Source organism: Rhipicephalus microplus, chromosome 1 (genome assembly GCF_043290135.1).
Source record: "Rhipicephalus microplus isolate Deutch F79 chromosome 1, USDA_Rmic, whole genome shotgun sequence".
Taxonomy (NCBI): Eukaryota; Metazoa; Arthropoda; class Arachnida; order Ixodida; family Ixodidae; genus Rhipicephalus; species Rhipicephalus microplus.
The window spans coordinates 258,726,798-258,741,063 of record NC_134700.1 but is presented as its reverse complement, the minus strand read 5'-3'; the positions used below and the strand labels follow the sequence as shown (position 1 = coordinate 258,741,063).

General features: G+C 42.5%; 1 protein-coding gene across 4 annotated transcripts in view; it reads left to right on the top strand.

The window, feature by feature from the left end:
• LOC142814667 (lachesin-like) overlaps positions 1-14,266 on the top strand; it is a 251,967-nt gene that overhangs the window by 144,092 nt on the left and 93,609 nt on the right. For all 4 annotated transcript variants that reach the window (XM_075893833.1, XM_075893831.1, XM_075893840.1 and 1 more), the window contains one exon: positions 9,194-9,327. In XM_075893833.1, the coding sequence (XP_075749948.1) occupies positions 9,194-9,327 (134 nt within the window). The remainder of the gene's footprint in view (positions 1-9,193; positions 9,328-14,266) is intronic.

The following is a 14,266-nucleotide window of genomic DNA, read 5'->3' as shown; positions in this document are numbered from 1 at the left end:
CACTGCGGAATCGCGTACGTAGTCGACACAAAAATAATGTCGCCAAATACGTGTTGTTATCATGGCAATTGACAAAAACTTGAACAACAAAAACTAGTTTAAACCTCGGTCCTTCAACCTTAATAAATAGAAAGGGAAGTTTTAAAGATAATACTCTATACTTTTCAGCACAAAATTCCAAAATTTATGTTCGCACACTAATGAGCGTAAAGCTTGGTACACGTCGGCAGTAATTATTTCCGTTAAGTACAAAAGTGATTCCCGAGATAAAACAAATACGAGGAGACATTATGAAAGTCCCTATTCCCAGAGACGTTCTTTGTAGGCGTACGTATAGAATGCAAGGCGACGTTTGGAAACAACCCACATTACCATGGATCTCCAACCGTATGTGGACAATTAGGCTTATCGGACAGCGTAAAACGTGGATCACGGGTGACGCGCAGATATGTCTGCCTGTTACCGAACTGTGCACAAATGTGCGAGATGGAAGAAAATATAGAAACAAAGGTGACTCCCGCTTCAGCTGAGCTACTGGAAAGCCCGGCAGCGTTCACAACGGCGGCGCTTACAGAGATAAGCGTGGCCTCGCGACGCGCACTCAATAATTTACCGTGTGTGCGATCCCAACTGAACGTCATGGCGGGAACAGAAGCCTTGGACCCCCTCAGGGCGCATCAAAGATTCACGCGGACAAGTAGTCGGCTGGTCGCCGTGATTCATCTCGCCATTTCATTAAGATAAGCTGCAGCCGCCCACGGCGTGTTTCTGGTTCCCCCTGCATTGTACACCTACAGACAGCATGGTGTTGTTTGATTTTTTCCGGCAATCGCTGGGAAAACAAACGATGGAATTGAGACTGGCAGCATTTTCGGTTCGCTACACTTCTTCGTAGCGAGCTGTAAACATAGTCGGCCTATTACTGCCCAAAACGGACGTAAGGTCGGTTGGTTAGGTTTACCGTGGTTACGATAAGCAAGCCCGCTCTCGCGATTACTACTTATACTAATTTATTTTTCATTTATATTATTTATATGTGCTTAACAAGATTCTGTTTGCCTTCCTCACGGCATGAATAGAAGATTGTTTTTTGAGAGGCATAATGAGAGCCTAAGGAAAATCGAAGCGACGTGGACACTGGGTTCTCGTAACGCCATTTCTAAAACACGAAAAGAAGACAGATTGTTTGTGCTTATTCTGGGTAAGCGATTGTAATTAAGAGAAAACTTGCTAGTACTTTGCGGACTAGCACTACAATGAAAGTTGCTGTTTTTTTTTTACGCTCAACAACATGGCAAAATGAAGTCCACATGAATATCCACATGAACAAGGACCAAAAAAAAAGAAAACATGCAGGATTTTCGGCACTGACCAGAAAAGCGCTCGGGTGGACTGCAAAAAAAAACAGTTTATGCCGTTTTCACATATAGTCACACAGAAACGTCTTATACTGCTTGGCGCATGAGCTCTCAAGCACATCGTGAAGCAAAAACGATGAGCTCCTTGTTTGTGAGTCTTCCCATTAATGCGAAATATAAAATGTTCGTTATCGCCATTAATTTAGAAGTGCTCGTAAGCGCGTATTTGATTGGAAAGTTCTCGCAAGAGTAAATGAATAACTCGGAGATGTAGACTAAGCTACAGCTTGATAACAATATCTTTTTTTGTGCATCTGAATTCAACTTTTTTCGTTACCATCGAAAGCACCGAAGGGGCGGTGGCGTCCTCCTTGCCGTCAAGAATGATCTTGTTGTTACCCCCATCTCAGTATGTTTCTTTTCTGGAATGTGCCTTTGTTTCGTTGAAGCGTGCTGGTAGCCATGTTATAATTGCTGTTTTTTACCGTCCCCCTGATATGAGCTGCACGTTTTCGGATGAATTTTCTCGTGTTCTGGGCGATATTCACACCCGTTTTCTGAACGCTGTACTTATCATTTTCGGTAATTTCAATTTTCCTGCCCTTAATTGAGTGCCCTTACTGTTCCACCAAGTGATGTTGAAGCGCACAAATTTTTGCAGAGTTGCCTGGACTTTTCTTTAACTCAACTCATCAATTTTCCTACACGCTGCTCAGCGACAAGTTCAAATACCCTTGACCTAATTTTAACAAATGAACCCAATATTTGCTCGAACATTAATATTTTTGATGGTCTTTCCGGCCATGCGATTATTACCGGAAACTTGATTCGCCCACTTGTCGAAAGAATATCAACTAACAAATCGATTAGGTGCTATAACAGAGGTAACTTTGATAGCATAAATAATGAATTGTCGGCCTTTTACGAAGAATTTATACATGGTCACCTCCAGCGCACCATTCAAGAAAACTGGTTGCTGTTAATAAATAAACTTACTGGCCTCATCAATAAATTCATACCTGTCATCACCGTGAAGTTTTCTTGGTTTACCCAGCAGCTCCGACGGTTGAACAACAACAAAAAAAAAACGTTTATATAAACAGGCCGTCCAAAAGGATACCTTTAACTCTTGGACGAAATACAAAAAATGCGATAAAGAATATCAGTCGCTTTTGAATTCTACTCGCCGCCATTTCTTTAACCATGATTTATCATCTATACTTGCAAATAATCCACGCAGATTCTGGCGCGTTGTTAACCCCAAATGTTATCCTGATATAGTCCTAAGCAATAACGATGGTGTTTCAGTTCCCACATCTCAATAAGCAGATGTCTTAAACCAGGCGTTTTCCTCAGTTTTTACCAGAGAAGACGTTTCATCCGCTCCCATATTGCATAGTTTCAGCAGCACAGTCATGCCAGAGATTGTTATCAGTGAGGCCGGTGTTCTGTCCCTTTTACAGAAACTAAAAATTTCTTCCACCTTGGATAATATAGGCTTAAATAATAAAATCCTGAAATCTATATCATTCAGTATCACCCCCTTCTTATGCGCTCTGTTTTCACAGTCTTTGTCTACCGGAACTCTACCCCAAGATTGACTATCAGCTAAAGTCATCCCCCTCTTCAAATCAGGTGAACATTCTTCACCGCTAAATTACAGGCCCATTTCCTTAACTAGTACCATTTGCAAACTCATGGAGCATATCATACACACTCAAGTAATAAACTATCTCGAACGTCACAATATCATTTTCAATTTTCAGCACGGTTTTCGCAAGGGATTTTCATGCGACACCCAACTTGCCGGTTTTGTTCACGACCTTCATAAATCCATGGATGCTGGTTGCCAGGTCGACGCCATTTTCTTAGATTTCGTTTAAGCTTTTGACCGCGTTCCTTACCACAGATTACTACTAATACTAGAATAACTTAACATTCACCCTATAGTTCTTGCATGGATAAAAGCTTTTCTTTCCTCCAGGTCTCAATTCACCTTTGCTATGACTTTTTATTCTTCCTCTTTACCGGTAACATCTGGTGTACCGCGAAGTAGTGTTCTTGGTCCTCTACTCTTCCTCGTTTACATTAATGATCTACCGAACTCTTTATCTTCACACGTTCGACTTTTCGCGGACGACTGCGTAATATACCGTAACATTTCTTCTGATTCTGACCGCTTAGCTTTGCAATCTGACCTTAACAAAATTAATCATTGGTGTTCAACTTGGCTTATGTCGTTAAATGTTTCTAAAACAAAGTGCATGTCCTTTACTAACGCTGCTACACGTTTTCCAAGTCAATACTCGTTGAATAATATGACACTTGAGTTAACATCTACCTACAAGTACCTCGGTCTCCACTTTCAATCGAATCTATCTTGGCACCATCATATAGAAGTCACTCTTGCAGCTGCTAACCGGTCTGTCGGGTTACTGAAACGAAATCTTAAACAGGCTCCATCGCAGTTAAAAAAACTTGCTTTTACCAGTTTAATTCGCCCTAAAATAGAATATGCCAGTGCCATTTGGGATCCTCATCAAGCCTACATCGTATCAAATATTGAACCTTTGCAAAACCGAGCTGCTCGTTTCATTTACTCAGATTAATCTACCTATTCCAGCGTAACTAACTTAAAAATTGTGCTGAGCTAGAGGATTCGGCCATTCGTCGGAAATATGCACGCCTATCACTTTTCCACAAACTTTACAATCACCCATCATTACATGACAGTTTCTTTGAACCCGCCTGTTCCATCTTTCCCCGCCGTGATCATCCTAACAAAGTCAAACGCCCGCTATCTCGCACACTTCGTTTCGCTCAGTCATTCATCCCGCGCACTATTATTGAGTGGAACAGTTTGCCTGCACATATTGCCACCGAGAAAGACTCGGTAAAGTTTTCAGAGCTCATGCGCACTACGGTGACTAACTAAATATTTTTTGCTTTTGTTGTTTTGTTTTCTTTCGTTTTTTAACTATTGTATAACGCCATGCAATTGCTGCCCGTATTCATGGTTTGCGCTTTGTTGCGGTTGTCAGGTTGCACTGTATCTTGCTGTAAACCATGTTGTATTGCCCCCCCCCCCCCTATGTAAGACCCTCTTCTAGAGGGCTTTTAGGGGTAACCCGAATAAAGAAATAAATAAATAATTAAGCTCAACCTATAAATTTCTCATAAGAAGAAAATGTTTTTAAACGACCTGATTGAGCACAATGAAAAGTATGCACCACGCGTCGCTTAATTCCTTTTCGTATATTCGATGGTCTATTCTAACTTTATGGTCTTGTTTTCTAGGCTTTAGCAATAAGGATATCTATCAGGATGCTCTTACGTATAAACTCAAATTTTCATCCAAAGCGAAATAAGAAAAAAACGAGACTGACAAGGTTTTGTATTTTCTATTACTTTCATCTTTTGCCGATCTTTGAGCTGCGTTATAGACACTGATTCCACTGTTTTGTTTGTGTTCACAATCACGGGATAGAGCGGCACTGTCTCTCGTGCACCGAAGTTCAATGTACTCTTGCGAAAGCTTCAAGTGAAATTAGGGTTTACAAGGCCGCTCTGACGACAGAACAATGTAGTAATTTTTTTCTTCCCTCACTGATCTTTATTATTTAATTTTCGTTTGTATTTCTATCGAACAGCATAAATGTTAGCAAAGAGGTAGCACACACCATTGTTAATATGCTGGTGACCTCCTCTCCCCTAAAAAAACACAGATATGTCTGTCACGGGCCAGACGGCGCTTCGTTTGTCTGTCTGCGTTACATCTTGGTTCTGTTTTTTTTTCTTATGCGCGTGCGCAATAGTTCATATCCAGAAATATCGGAACTAGATGATTTGTGCTACAGTTTAATCAATCAAAAAAGTGCCGATAAAAAGTTGTAGTTTGATTGTTTTGTGGATTTTAACATCATGAAAGCAACTCAAGCCTTAAGAGGTGCTGTAGTGGAAAGCTTCAAATAACTCTCACTACCCATGGTTCTGTAAGATGCGCTGGCGAACACATCCGCTGTGTCAGGGATTGAATCGGGTCTTCCGGGACAGCGTCTTAGTGCCGCAACCACTAAGCCATCACGATGGCAGAAAAGTTCAATGGTCACAACAAGCTGTCACTGTGGTGATACACGCCAGGCACTTAGCAGTAAAAAGAAGACACATGCCATTTGAAATATTTGCTTAACGTTGAAAAAATACCTGGCACACGTTGTCACTGTATATTGTCCTTCTGTCTTACTAAACATATTTCCACACCATATAGATTGCATATGAGTCATCGTTGATATTGTTGAGTGACTTTATTGCATTCTGTTGTGCAGGTATGCACAGACATTATAGGTGCATTTCTAGACTTCCTTTCGCATTTATTATTAGTTTCAAAACTGCACAAGCCCTTTGAATGTCTTTATTTATAAAGGAAGAGTACGTAGCGAATGCACTGGCTATCGTCTGTCCTTTTTATTGAAATTTTCCGGCGCCTCTTGTGATGTTTGCGAAGGGAAGGGGAGTAGCGGGCGTCAGTAAGAGCACCAAGATCAGATACAAACTTTCAAAGCAAATTACGACAAGGACATACTGAAACAACTGCCGTTGTAGGGGCTTGATGGCGCCCCGCCGAGGTGGTCTAGTGGGTAAGGTACTCGGCTGCTGACCCACAGGCCACGGGATCGAGTCCCAGCTGCAGCGGCTGTATTTTTGATGGAGGTGAAAATGCTGAATACCCGTGTGGTCAGATTTGGGTGCACGTTAATGAACCCTAGGTAGGAGAAATTTCCGGAGTGCTCCACCAGGGTGTCTCTCAATCATATAGTAGTTCTGGATTGTTAAACTGCACATTTGAATCAATCAATAAATCAATCATTCGATCATTTAACAAACCAATCACCCACTCAATTAATCAATCATTCAATCATTCAATCAATTATTCAATCAATCAATCAATTATTCAATCAATCATTCAATCAATGGGCTTGATGGCTACACTGAAACGGTGCAGTACATAGTGTCACGAGATTAAATCCCGGTCATAGTGGCCGTATTTAAATAGCACGAAATGCTCAGACATTTACCTATTAAATCTTTATTGGGCGCTGAAGAACACCGTGTAGTAAAATTCATTTCGCAGGGCTCCACTACTGCATATCTCATGAACAGATCATGGTTTTCTGCCCAAGAATTCTGGAATGTATATGTATAAAAATAGAGTGGTAAGTCTCTTCAGAAGTAAATGAAGGCGCAAACCTACGCATTATGATGTATTGGAAATAAACGAGAGAAACAGGGAGAAAGATAATAACGAGGAAAAAGCAGGGACGTAGACTGAATTGCCAAATTTGGTTTGCTACCCTACGCTAAGGGAGAGGAAAAAATTGGGGGACCTTAATGTTTTCTCTTTAGGAGTCGGAACGCGATAGCGATTTCTCGTTCCCAGTGCGTACTTCAAACACTTAGTGAATTAAACCTCTTCGTACTTGCTATGCATTCACTACGTGGCCTTAAGGAAACAGTGACATTAGCGTGTTTTCTGTAGTGGGTGACTGGTTTTAAACCCCAAAGTCATTATAATAATCACATCCTCTGACGCCGGCTGGCAATAGACGTTTGTATGCCGCTCAATATTGCTGTAATATATGTGATGTTTATGGTGAAGGATGTATACAGGACACGCGTGTTTGTAAAGCATGAGCTCCTTTCCCTGCTTTTTCAGGCAGAGGGAGCCCATTTTATTGTATTCACAAGGGGGCGCGTGGCCGAATGGTAGAAGAACCATTTGCCACGTAAACGACACTGTTCGACCTTCACTTGGACTCGAAAACCTAAGTTCGATTCAAACTCCGGCCAGGATTTTTTTTTTGTAATTTATTTTACTTGCATCGTTCTCATTTGTTTGGTCACGCATAAGATGGTTTTTCGCTCACAATCAACGACACCGACACTGACGCCGAAACTTCTGCGAAACCAGTTCTTTAGCGCCATCGCCTTAATAAGATCTTAAAAAAGAACAAAAATAACAAAGCAAGCGAGGAAAAAAAAAAACGGTGAAAAGTTCATTGCTCACGCCCCCTACCTCGCGAACACAAAGTGGACTGTTTTCATCGGAGCTTCCTGACAGTTTATTTTCGTCCCTTTTTATTCTTATCGGCCACGCTACAACGCGTATTTTATCCTTTAGTTTGGGGTTGCTGCATGCTGAACGCGCTGGTGGAGGGAAATAACACAATATATGACATTATGAAAGAAGAAAAGTTGAAAAAAAAGAAAGAAAAAATTGGATCGCACTAAAAAACACAGGCGAGGTGGCCGGAAGGGATGGTTGGGCGATGGTCGAGACGTGTTCTAAAATGGTTCCGCCTTGCCGCAGCGTGTACTCGTTTGAGGAAGCGATGTTCTTTGCCAGTGACGTCGGAAGCATCCGGGCAATCCCCGATGCGGACCATCACGTGACGGATAGGACCCTTGGGTACTTTAGGTCTCCGACTCGGACGGTTCCTGGCTCCTCCGAACCAGCCCCTTCTACTGCACCCATCGCATGCCAGCTTTTTGTTTTGTTTTATGACGTGTTATGCACCCTTCCACTCAGTTGTTCATCCTGGTCTTGTTTTTCTGTTTTTATTTTGTATATGGCTAGCATTTGCGTTTGGCGCCGTTTGCAGACACGTTCTCATTGTAGCCCACTGACGGTTATTGTATAACATGTTCATGTATCTTTACTTTCTCGGCAATAAAGCGGCAACTTGCAGAAATCCCCCAATTTGTTGCCTTTGCCTTGATTACGTTTTATACATCGCTTGTCTGCTTTGCCTATAAGTATCTGCACAGCACCTGGCGGTCTTCATTTTCTGCTCATCTGATGGCATCGTCCAACGTGCTGATAACGTTCTCATGTCTTTCCTTATCTCTCTATTGGTTTTGGTCACCATATTTTGGAACAACGGTTATCCTTGGCTAAACGACAAAGATCAGCCGCTGCTTCGTAAAGGCACAGACGTTTGCTTGTATATAACGCTAATAAGCGTAATGGTCAATATATATTATGACAACTTTTTCATTGAACTTGGTGAATAAAAAGACGAAAAGAAATCGGTGCCGCTTATGCCTTTGCTGAAGACAATATTTTCTTTTCGATCGATGTATCGATCCTCCCTTGCCCGCCCTTTGAAAGCTTTCTGCAGTTAACATGGTTTAGCACGGCCTCTGCAATCGGAGACGTTACAAGCATTCTATACGCGACCTGGTTATGCACTACCTTTGTGGTCGACCCACTTATAGCAGCGACGATATATTATGACGATGTCACTGCAAGACGTCGCTTTTTGTTGCATATGACATAAGTTATCGTGGTATGTGAGGTCTCGTTAGATTCAATATGGGGACGTGATCACTTGATGCTGATGTCTTTCGTCTGTCAATTTGACGTCAACGTCGAAAGTCAGTTTTCGCGTTTGATGAGGCATATAAAGCTTTCAAATTACGATCTAGTGGCTAAGGTACTTGGCTGCTGACCAGCAGGTCGCGAGATCGCATTCCGGATGCGGCGGCTGCATTTTCTATGGAGGCGAAAATGCTGTAGGCCCATGTGCTATGATTTGGGTGTACGTTAAAGAACCTTATGTGGTCAATATTTCCGCAGCCCTTCACTACGTCGTCTCTCATAATTATAGGGTGCTCTTGAAACGTTAAACCCCACACATTGATTAATCAATCAGACAATTCAATATTTTACACTAATTAGCAAACAAACAAATAATTTGTTGAGATGGGTGTTTTGTGCAACAACAAATAGTCGGGTGCCCAAGAAGCTTCACATTTTGTCTTCTTGTCTCCTTCAGGGATTCGTGGCAACAAGGCCACTGGGACGTCGCAGACAGAGCCCGAGTTTGCAGAGCCGATCCAGAACATCACCGTGCCGGCAGGACGCAAAGTCACACTCGCCTGCGTCGTGGAGAACCTCAACAACTACAGGGTCAGTGCACGCCTACCTGCTCTGAGGCAGCCAGCCACTCTCGACCATATTAACTCGACTCCAATGGTATTTCAGTGCAATAATAATTATATGGGCAACATTTATTTTTATTGGAAGAATGGACCTTGCCTGTAAATGAGTTTGGAAAGAACTAGGTGACCAGAAGAACAAGAACCAGAAGAATCAGTAATCACCAGATGGTTTGTTATTAAAACAAATTGCAACCCGAGTGCTTTTTTTAGCCACGACGCTTGGTAATTTTGCGCGTATTGGCTGACGGAAACATATTTCACAATTACTTCCGATTTCCGTGCCTAATTTGCTGTACGTGTGTTAAAAACGCTCAGCACAGTTTAATATAAGGCTAACAATATAAAGGTTTAATATAAGGCTAATAACATAAGCGCAGCCAAACGGTCATTTTGCGATATGCCATGGTGAAAGCAATTTTCGGGGGAGGGGGCTTGGGGCCGATGTGCCACCACCTGGCTACGCCACTGCTTTCCCTAGAAGCGCAAGAAGCGATGTCACCTCTGTGTTACACAAGGCACGAGCGAACGAGTGCTCGCGTGCTAACCCTTGTTGGTTGTTACTGGTGCTAATTCATTCGTATGCAGTGCGACACGCGTTATTATGCCCTCGTTTGAAGCGAGACTGTGAGCTGCGCGGTAAACGACGTGAACAACGCTCGTTTGCTGACAAAGACCTGAGAACACTTTATTGCGTTATTATTGATTCGGGCACACGAGATTCCTCTTTCTAAATGGCATCGTTCATATTTTCACAAAGCGCTATTTCAGTGAGAAGCTGTCGCATTGAAATGATACCATGATTGCACTTTGAAATGGTCTTGCCCATCGAGACAGTTACATAGAAAATAAGTCGTTAAATAACAGGAATAAAACAACAAAAAATAGATGGGCGGAAGCGGAAAAGACCAAAAGAAAAGAGCGGAAGTCGTTAAGAGGGGGTAACGACAGAATCGACATTATGTGGGAGGAAATGGTAATAAATATAAAAAACGTTGCTGATGACCGTGAAGACTGGGTGAATCAAATTGTCGAAACGGAACACATAGAATAGTGCAGCACGTTCAAGATGCCCGGCGAAGATTTTTCAAGAAGCCAACACTTAAAACAGTTCTGGCTGAAAGGAAGAACAAGCTATTGCAGCGAATGAGACCCGTTTGACAATATCACCCCGCTCCCCAAACCCATACGAGGCAATCAATATTTTGACCGGAAAAATAAGCTCGGTCTGAGGTCGCCTGGGGAAACCCAGAGAGCTCCCCGACAATGGCGCGACGATGCACTTGCGTTGTGTGTTTGTGCGTGCGTGTCATAAGTTGGACCTCTTTGGAACACACATAGCGCAGAAGAGAGAGAAAGGGCGAGAGAACCGTTTTAGAAAAACGCGCGGAGGACGGTGGTCGTGGTGGCGGCAGTAACAAAGCGCCCAGACACTGACAAAGAAGCCATTTCGTAGGCGCCAATTTTTGTCGTTGCTACGAGTTTTGGTGTACTGTTCATTTCTTTCAAATTTTGAAGTTTTCTGATTTCGCAACCCCATTTTATTTTAATTTTTTTTGTTGGAGATACGCACAAGCATGCTCAGGGCCCGGATAAAGCAGGCCGGAACGAGAGAAGGTAAAAGAAGGACGCAATCATCGCACACGGAGCGACGGGATTCTTTTAGGCTGCGCAAAAACGCAATTGAGAAAGGGACTCCTTCGTACGATGTCTATGACTTGGAAGACCTGTATAGCCCAAATTGAAGACTCCCACTCTCCTCCCGCACATTCCCGTACAGCGTTGACCCCCTTCTCTATCTTTCTCACTGATTTTTTTCTTCCTGCGTGTATCTTAATAGAACTGAAAAGAGAAATAAGGAAGGAGAATTTTCGGGTGGTGACCGTCGCCTGGAATGGGCAAACGGTGCAGCCGTCGGTGAAGGGATAAAATAAAGTGTCGGGACAGCTACGGAATTAGTCGAGATAAAAAAGTGAAGCGAGATTGGAAATATGTTTAGCACCAATAACCAAATAAACTGAAGTGTAACGCGAAGGCGCTATAGAAACAGAAAAGGCTAAGCAAAAAGTACAAGCGAAGATAAACAATTTCGCACGTGCAACTCATTGAAAAAAAAACACCGTAAGAAAACGAGAGTAGTAAAGGATTTGGTGAATGAACGGGGAGCTCATTTATAAGCATCGATATGGCGGGAAGTGAACAGCCAGCAAGCGCCGGTGAGAGCAGCGGCACCTTCTGTTTCGCAGCAAACGACGCCCATGTTCTTAAGCAGGCCCGAAGCGCACGATCCGACTGCTGTAGTGGTGACGGCCAATTTGTGCTAGCCGGGCTTTGACGATCGGGCTAAAGTGTACACATGCGTTGCCCCTGCGATCTCCACAATGAGTTGCGATACAGGGTTCCGCACGTATACATCCGAGGAAATAAACCAAAGAAAGCAAACTTGGCAGTGTGTGTGCATGGCACGGTTGCTCCGCTTCCGTTCTGTCTTAGAATTGCTCCATGTCGTAGAGTGCGAGTCCATTCGAGACTCGGTTGAGAAGATAGCCGGAATGGGAAGTAAGAAGCGTTCGAAGAGGGGAGAAGGAGTAAGACGAGAGAGAGAGGTGACGGAGAAAAAAAGACTTGACGAGTAAGTAGGCAGCTTCGGTGTCGAAGCCATTTCTCGCTTATAACTCGCGGTGCTATTGACTACCTGGAGTTTTTATTTTATTTTTTCGTGTAATTATCTCAGGCACAAACGAATGTGAAAGCTAATTTGATTTTTGTGGAAAGAATGGATTGTGTTGCAAGTTCCTGCCATTAAAAGAAGCTAGTTAAATATTTTTTGCCATGTTTGTTCTTCAATTTGCTACTCCAGAGCGCAATACTTTCCAAAATGAGGTTGATTAAGATCATCAAGATGCTGAGGTCATTTCCATATTATTTTTGTAGTGTTGCGACCATATTGACGCGAAGTGTTTAGAATTGCGCGAAGAGCAGCAGTCATTTTCAATGCAACAAGGCAGGAAGAAAGCTTTAACACCTAGCATTGGAGTAGTATGATAATTTTAAATGTTTCTAGAATAGTGTAAGAGGACACATGTGCTTTGTACGACGAATTCGTTGTATTTAGTAAAAGTAGACCTAGGTTATGCCGTAATTGAAGAGTTGAATGCAGTATGCTAGAATTTAAGCAGAGTACTTAAGAAACGTCCAATTTGTAATGGTCTGAGAGCGTCACTTTGAACTCGGCGTATTGGCATTTTCTGCGCTAAAAGAAGCGTCCACTCCTGAACCCTCCCAGCCGACAGCTTTTTTGGACACGTTTTCATTGCTTTTACTGTAACTTCCTACGTATACAACCAAGTGCTGTAAACCTATTCTTATTCGTATTTGTCTTATTTTCGCTCGCGCCTATTGCTGTTTGTTTTTGTGCGCCACTTGAAAACAATAGTTAGTCACCTACGCGTTTTGCCGGGAGCCTTCTACTTCCAGTGGTCGGCGCTCCAGTGTACTTCGCAGGCGCAAGTCGGGCTCGGTACTCGTGACCCAAGACGGCAATACAACGCTATCCCAGCACGCCGTAAGCTGCTCAGTGCAGCGTCATGGCACGAGATCGCTTGGGCGGCCCACACTCGCCCCCCCCCCCCCCCATAGATGCAGTTCATCGCGTTAATTTGACTACCAAATGAGCGCCATAGCCGAACACCATCCGCTACTCAAACACGAAAGAGCTGCTACCTCTTCTTTACTCGGCCTCGGAAAGCAGTCTTCACCCCTCGCCAAGGCGTCGTCGTTGTCGTAGTCATGCTTCCTTCCTTCTTTCTTTCTTTCTTGTCCTTTTCATCGCCTCCCATGCCTGTTCAACCGTGGCTCCCACATCATCGTCGCGGAGTTTGCGTGCCTCCGTAGCTTTCTCCTTCTCGCGCCCTCATCGCGTGCTTTAGAAGGAAAGGAGCAGGGTGGAGAGCGAGGAATGGATTGACTTTATGGCAACACGGGAGCCCAGTCAAGCGCGCAGTTTGCGCTCGCCTATTGACATACGACACACGAGTATATGTACAGCTGTTTGGTTCTCGAAACTGCCTCCATGTTTTTACCATGTTGCGAAATCCCCTTTTCTGTTAGTTGCCGTGCATTTGAATCATATATTATAGTTGATATATATATATATATATATATATATATATATATATATATATATATATATATATATATATATATATATATATATATATATATATATATATATATATATATATATTGTTTACTATGTAAGAGCTTACAAAATCACTCAAAACACTGCAATTCCTTAGCAAGAAGAATATGTCAAGACAAAAACGGAGTGCTGACCGGAAGAATAGCGCTTAGTCATAACGCTGATTCATTATTATTATATGGAACAGCATGAAGAGGTGTTATTTGTTGCTGTATCGTGCAGTAGACGGACTGCTCGATACAGCTTCGACCGACCGTACAGCATCTTCACCAGATGTCAGAGTCAGAGGGTCGTGATGCTGTCTTAGCGGATTGCAGAATACAATAAATAGCCAGCTATATATATATATATATATATATATATATATATATATATATATATATATATATATATATATATATATATATATATATATATATATATATATAGCACGCCAGCTTGGTCTGAGTGAATGTATTACACTCAGACCAAGCTGGCGTTTAGTATTAATGTTTTAAACTCTGAACAGAGACGATACATAATAAGTAGTATTCCGCTCCCGTTATGCCAGGTGTGACACTATAGGATCGCAAATTCAACTTGTTTGTGGAAAAATAAAAAAAAAACTAGAGAACAATAAGTATTTAGGAGTATTATTTGACTGCCATTTAAACTGGAGCCACACAAATCTAATTAATATATGCACCAAATTTGCGTTCGCTTGCTTTTT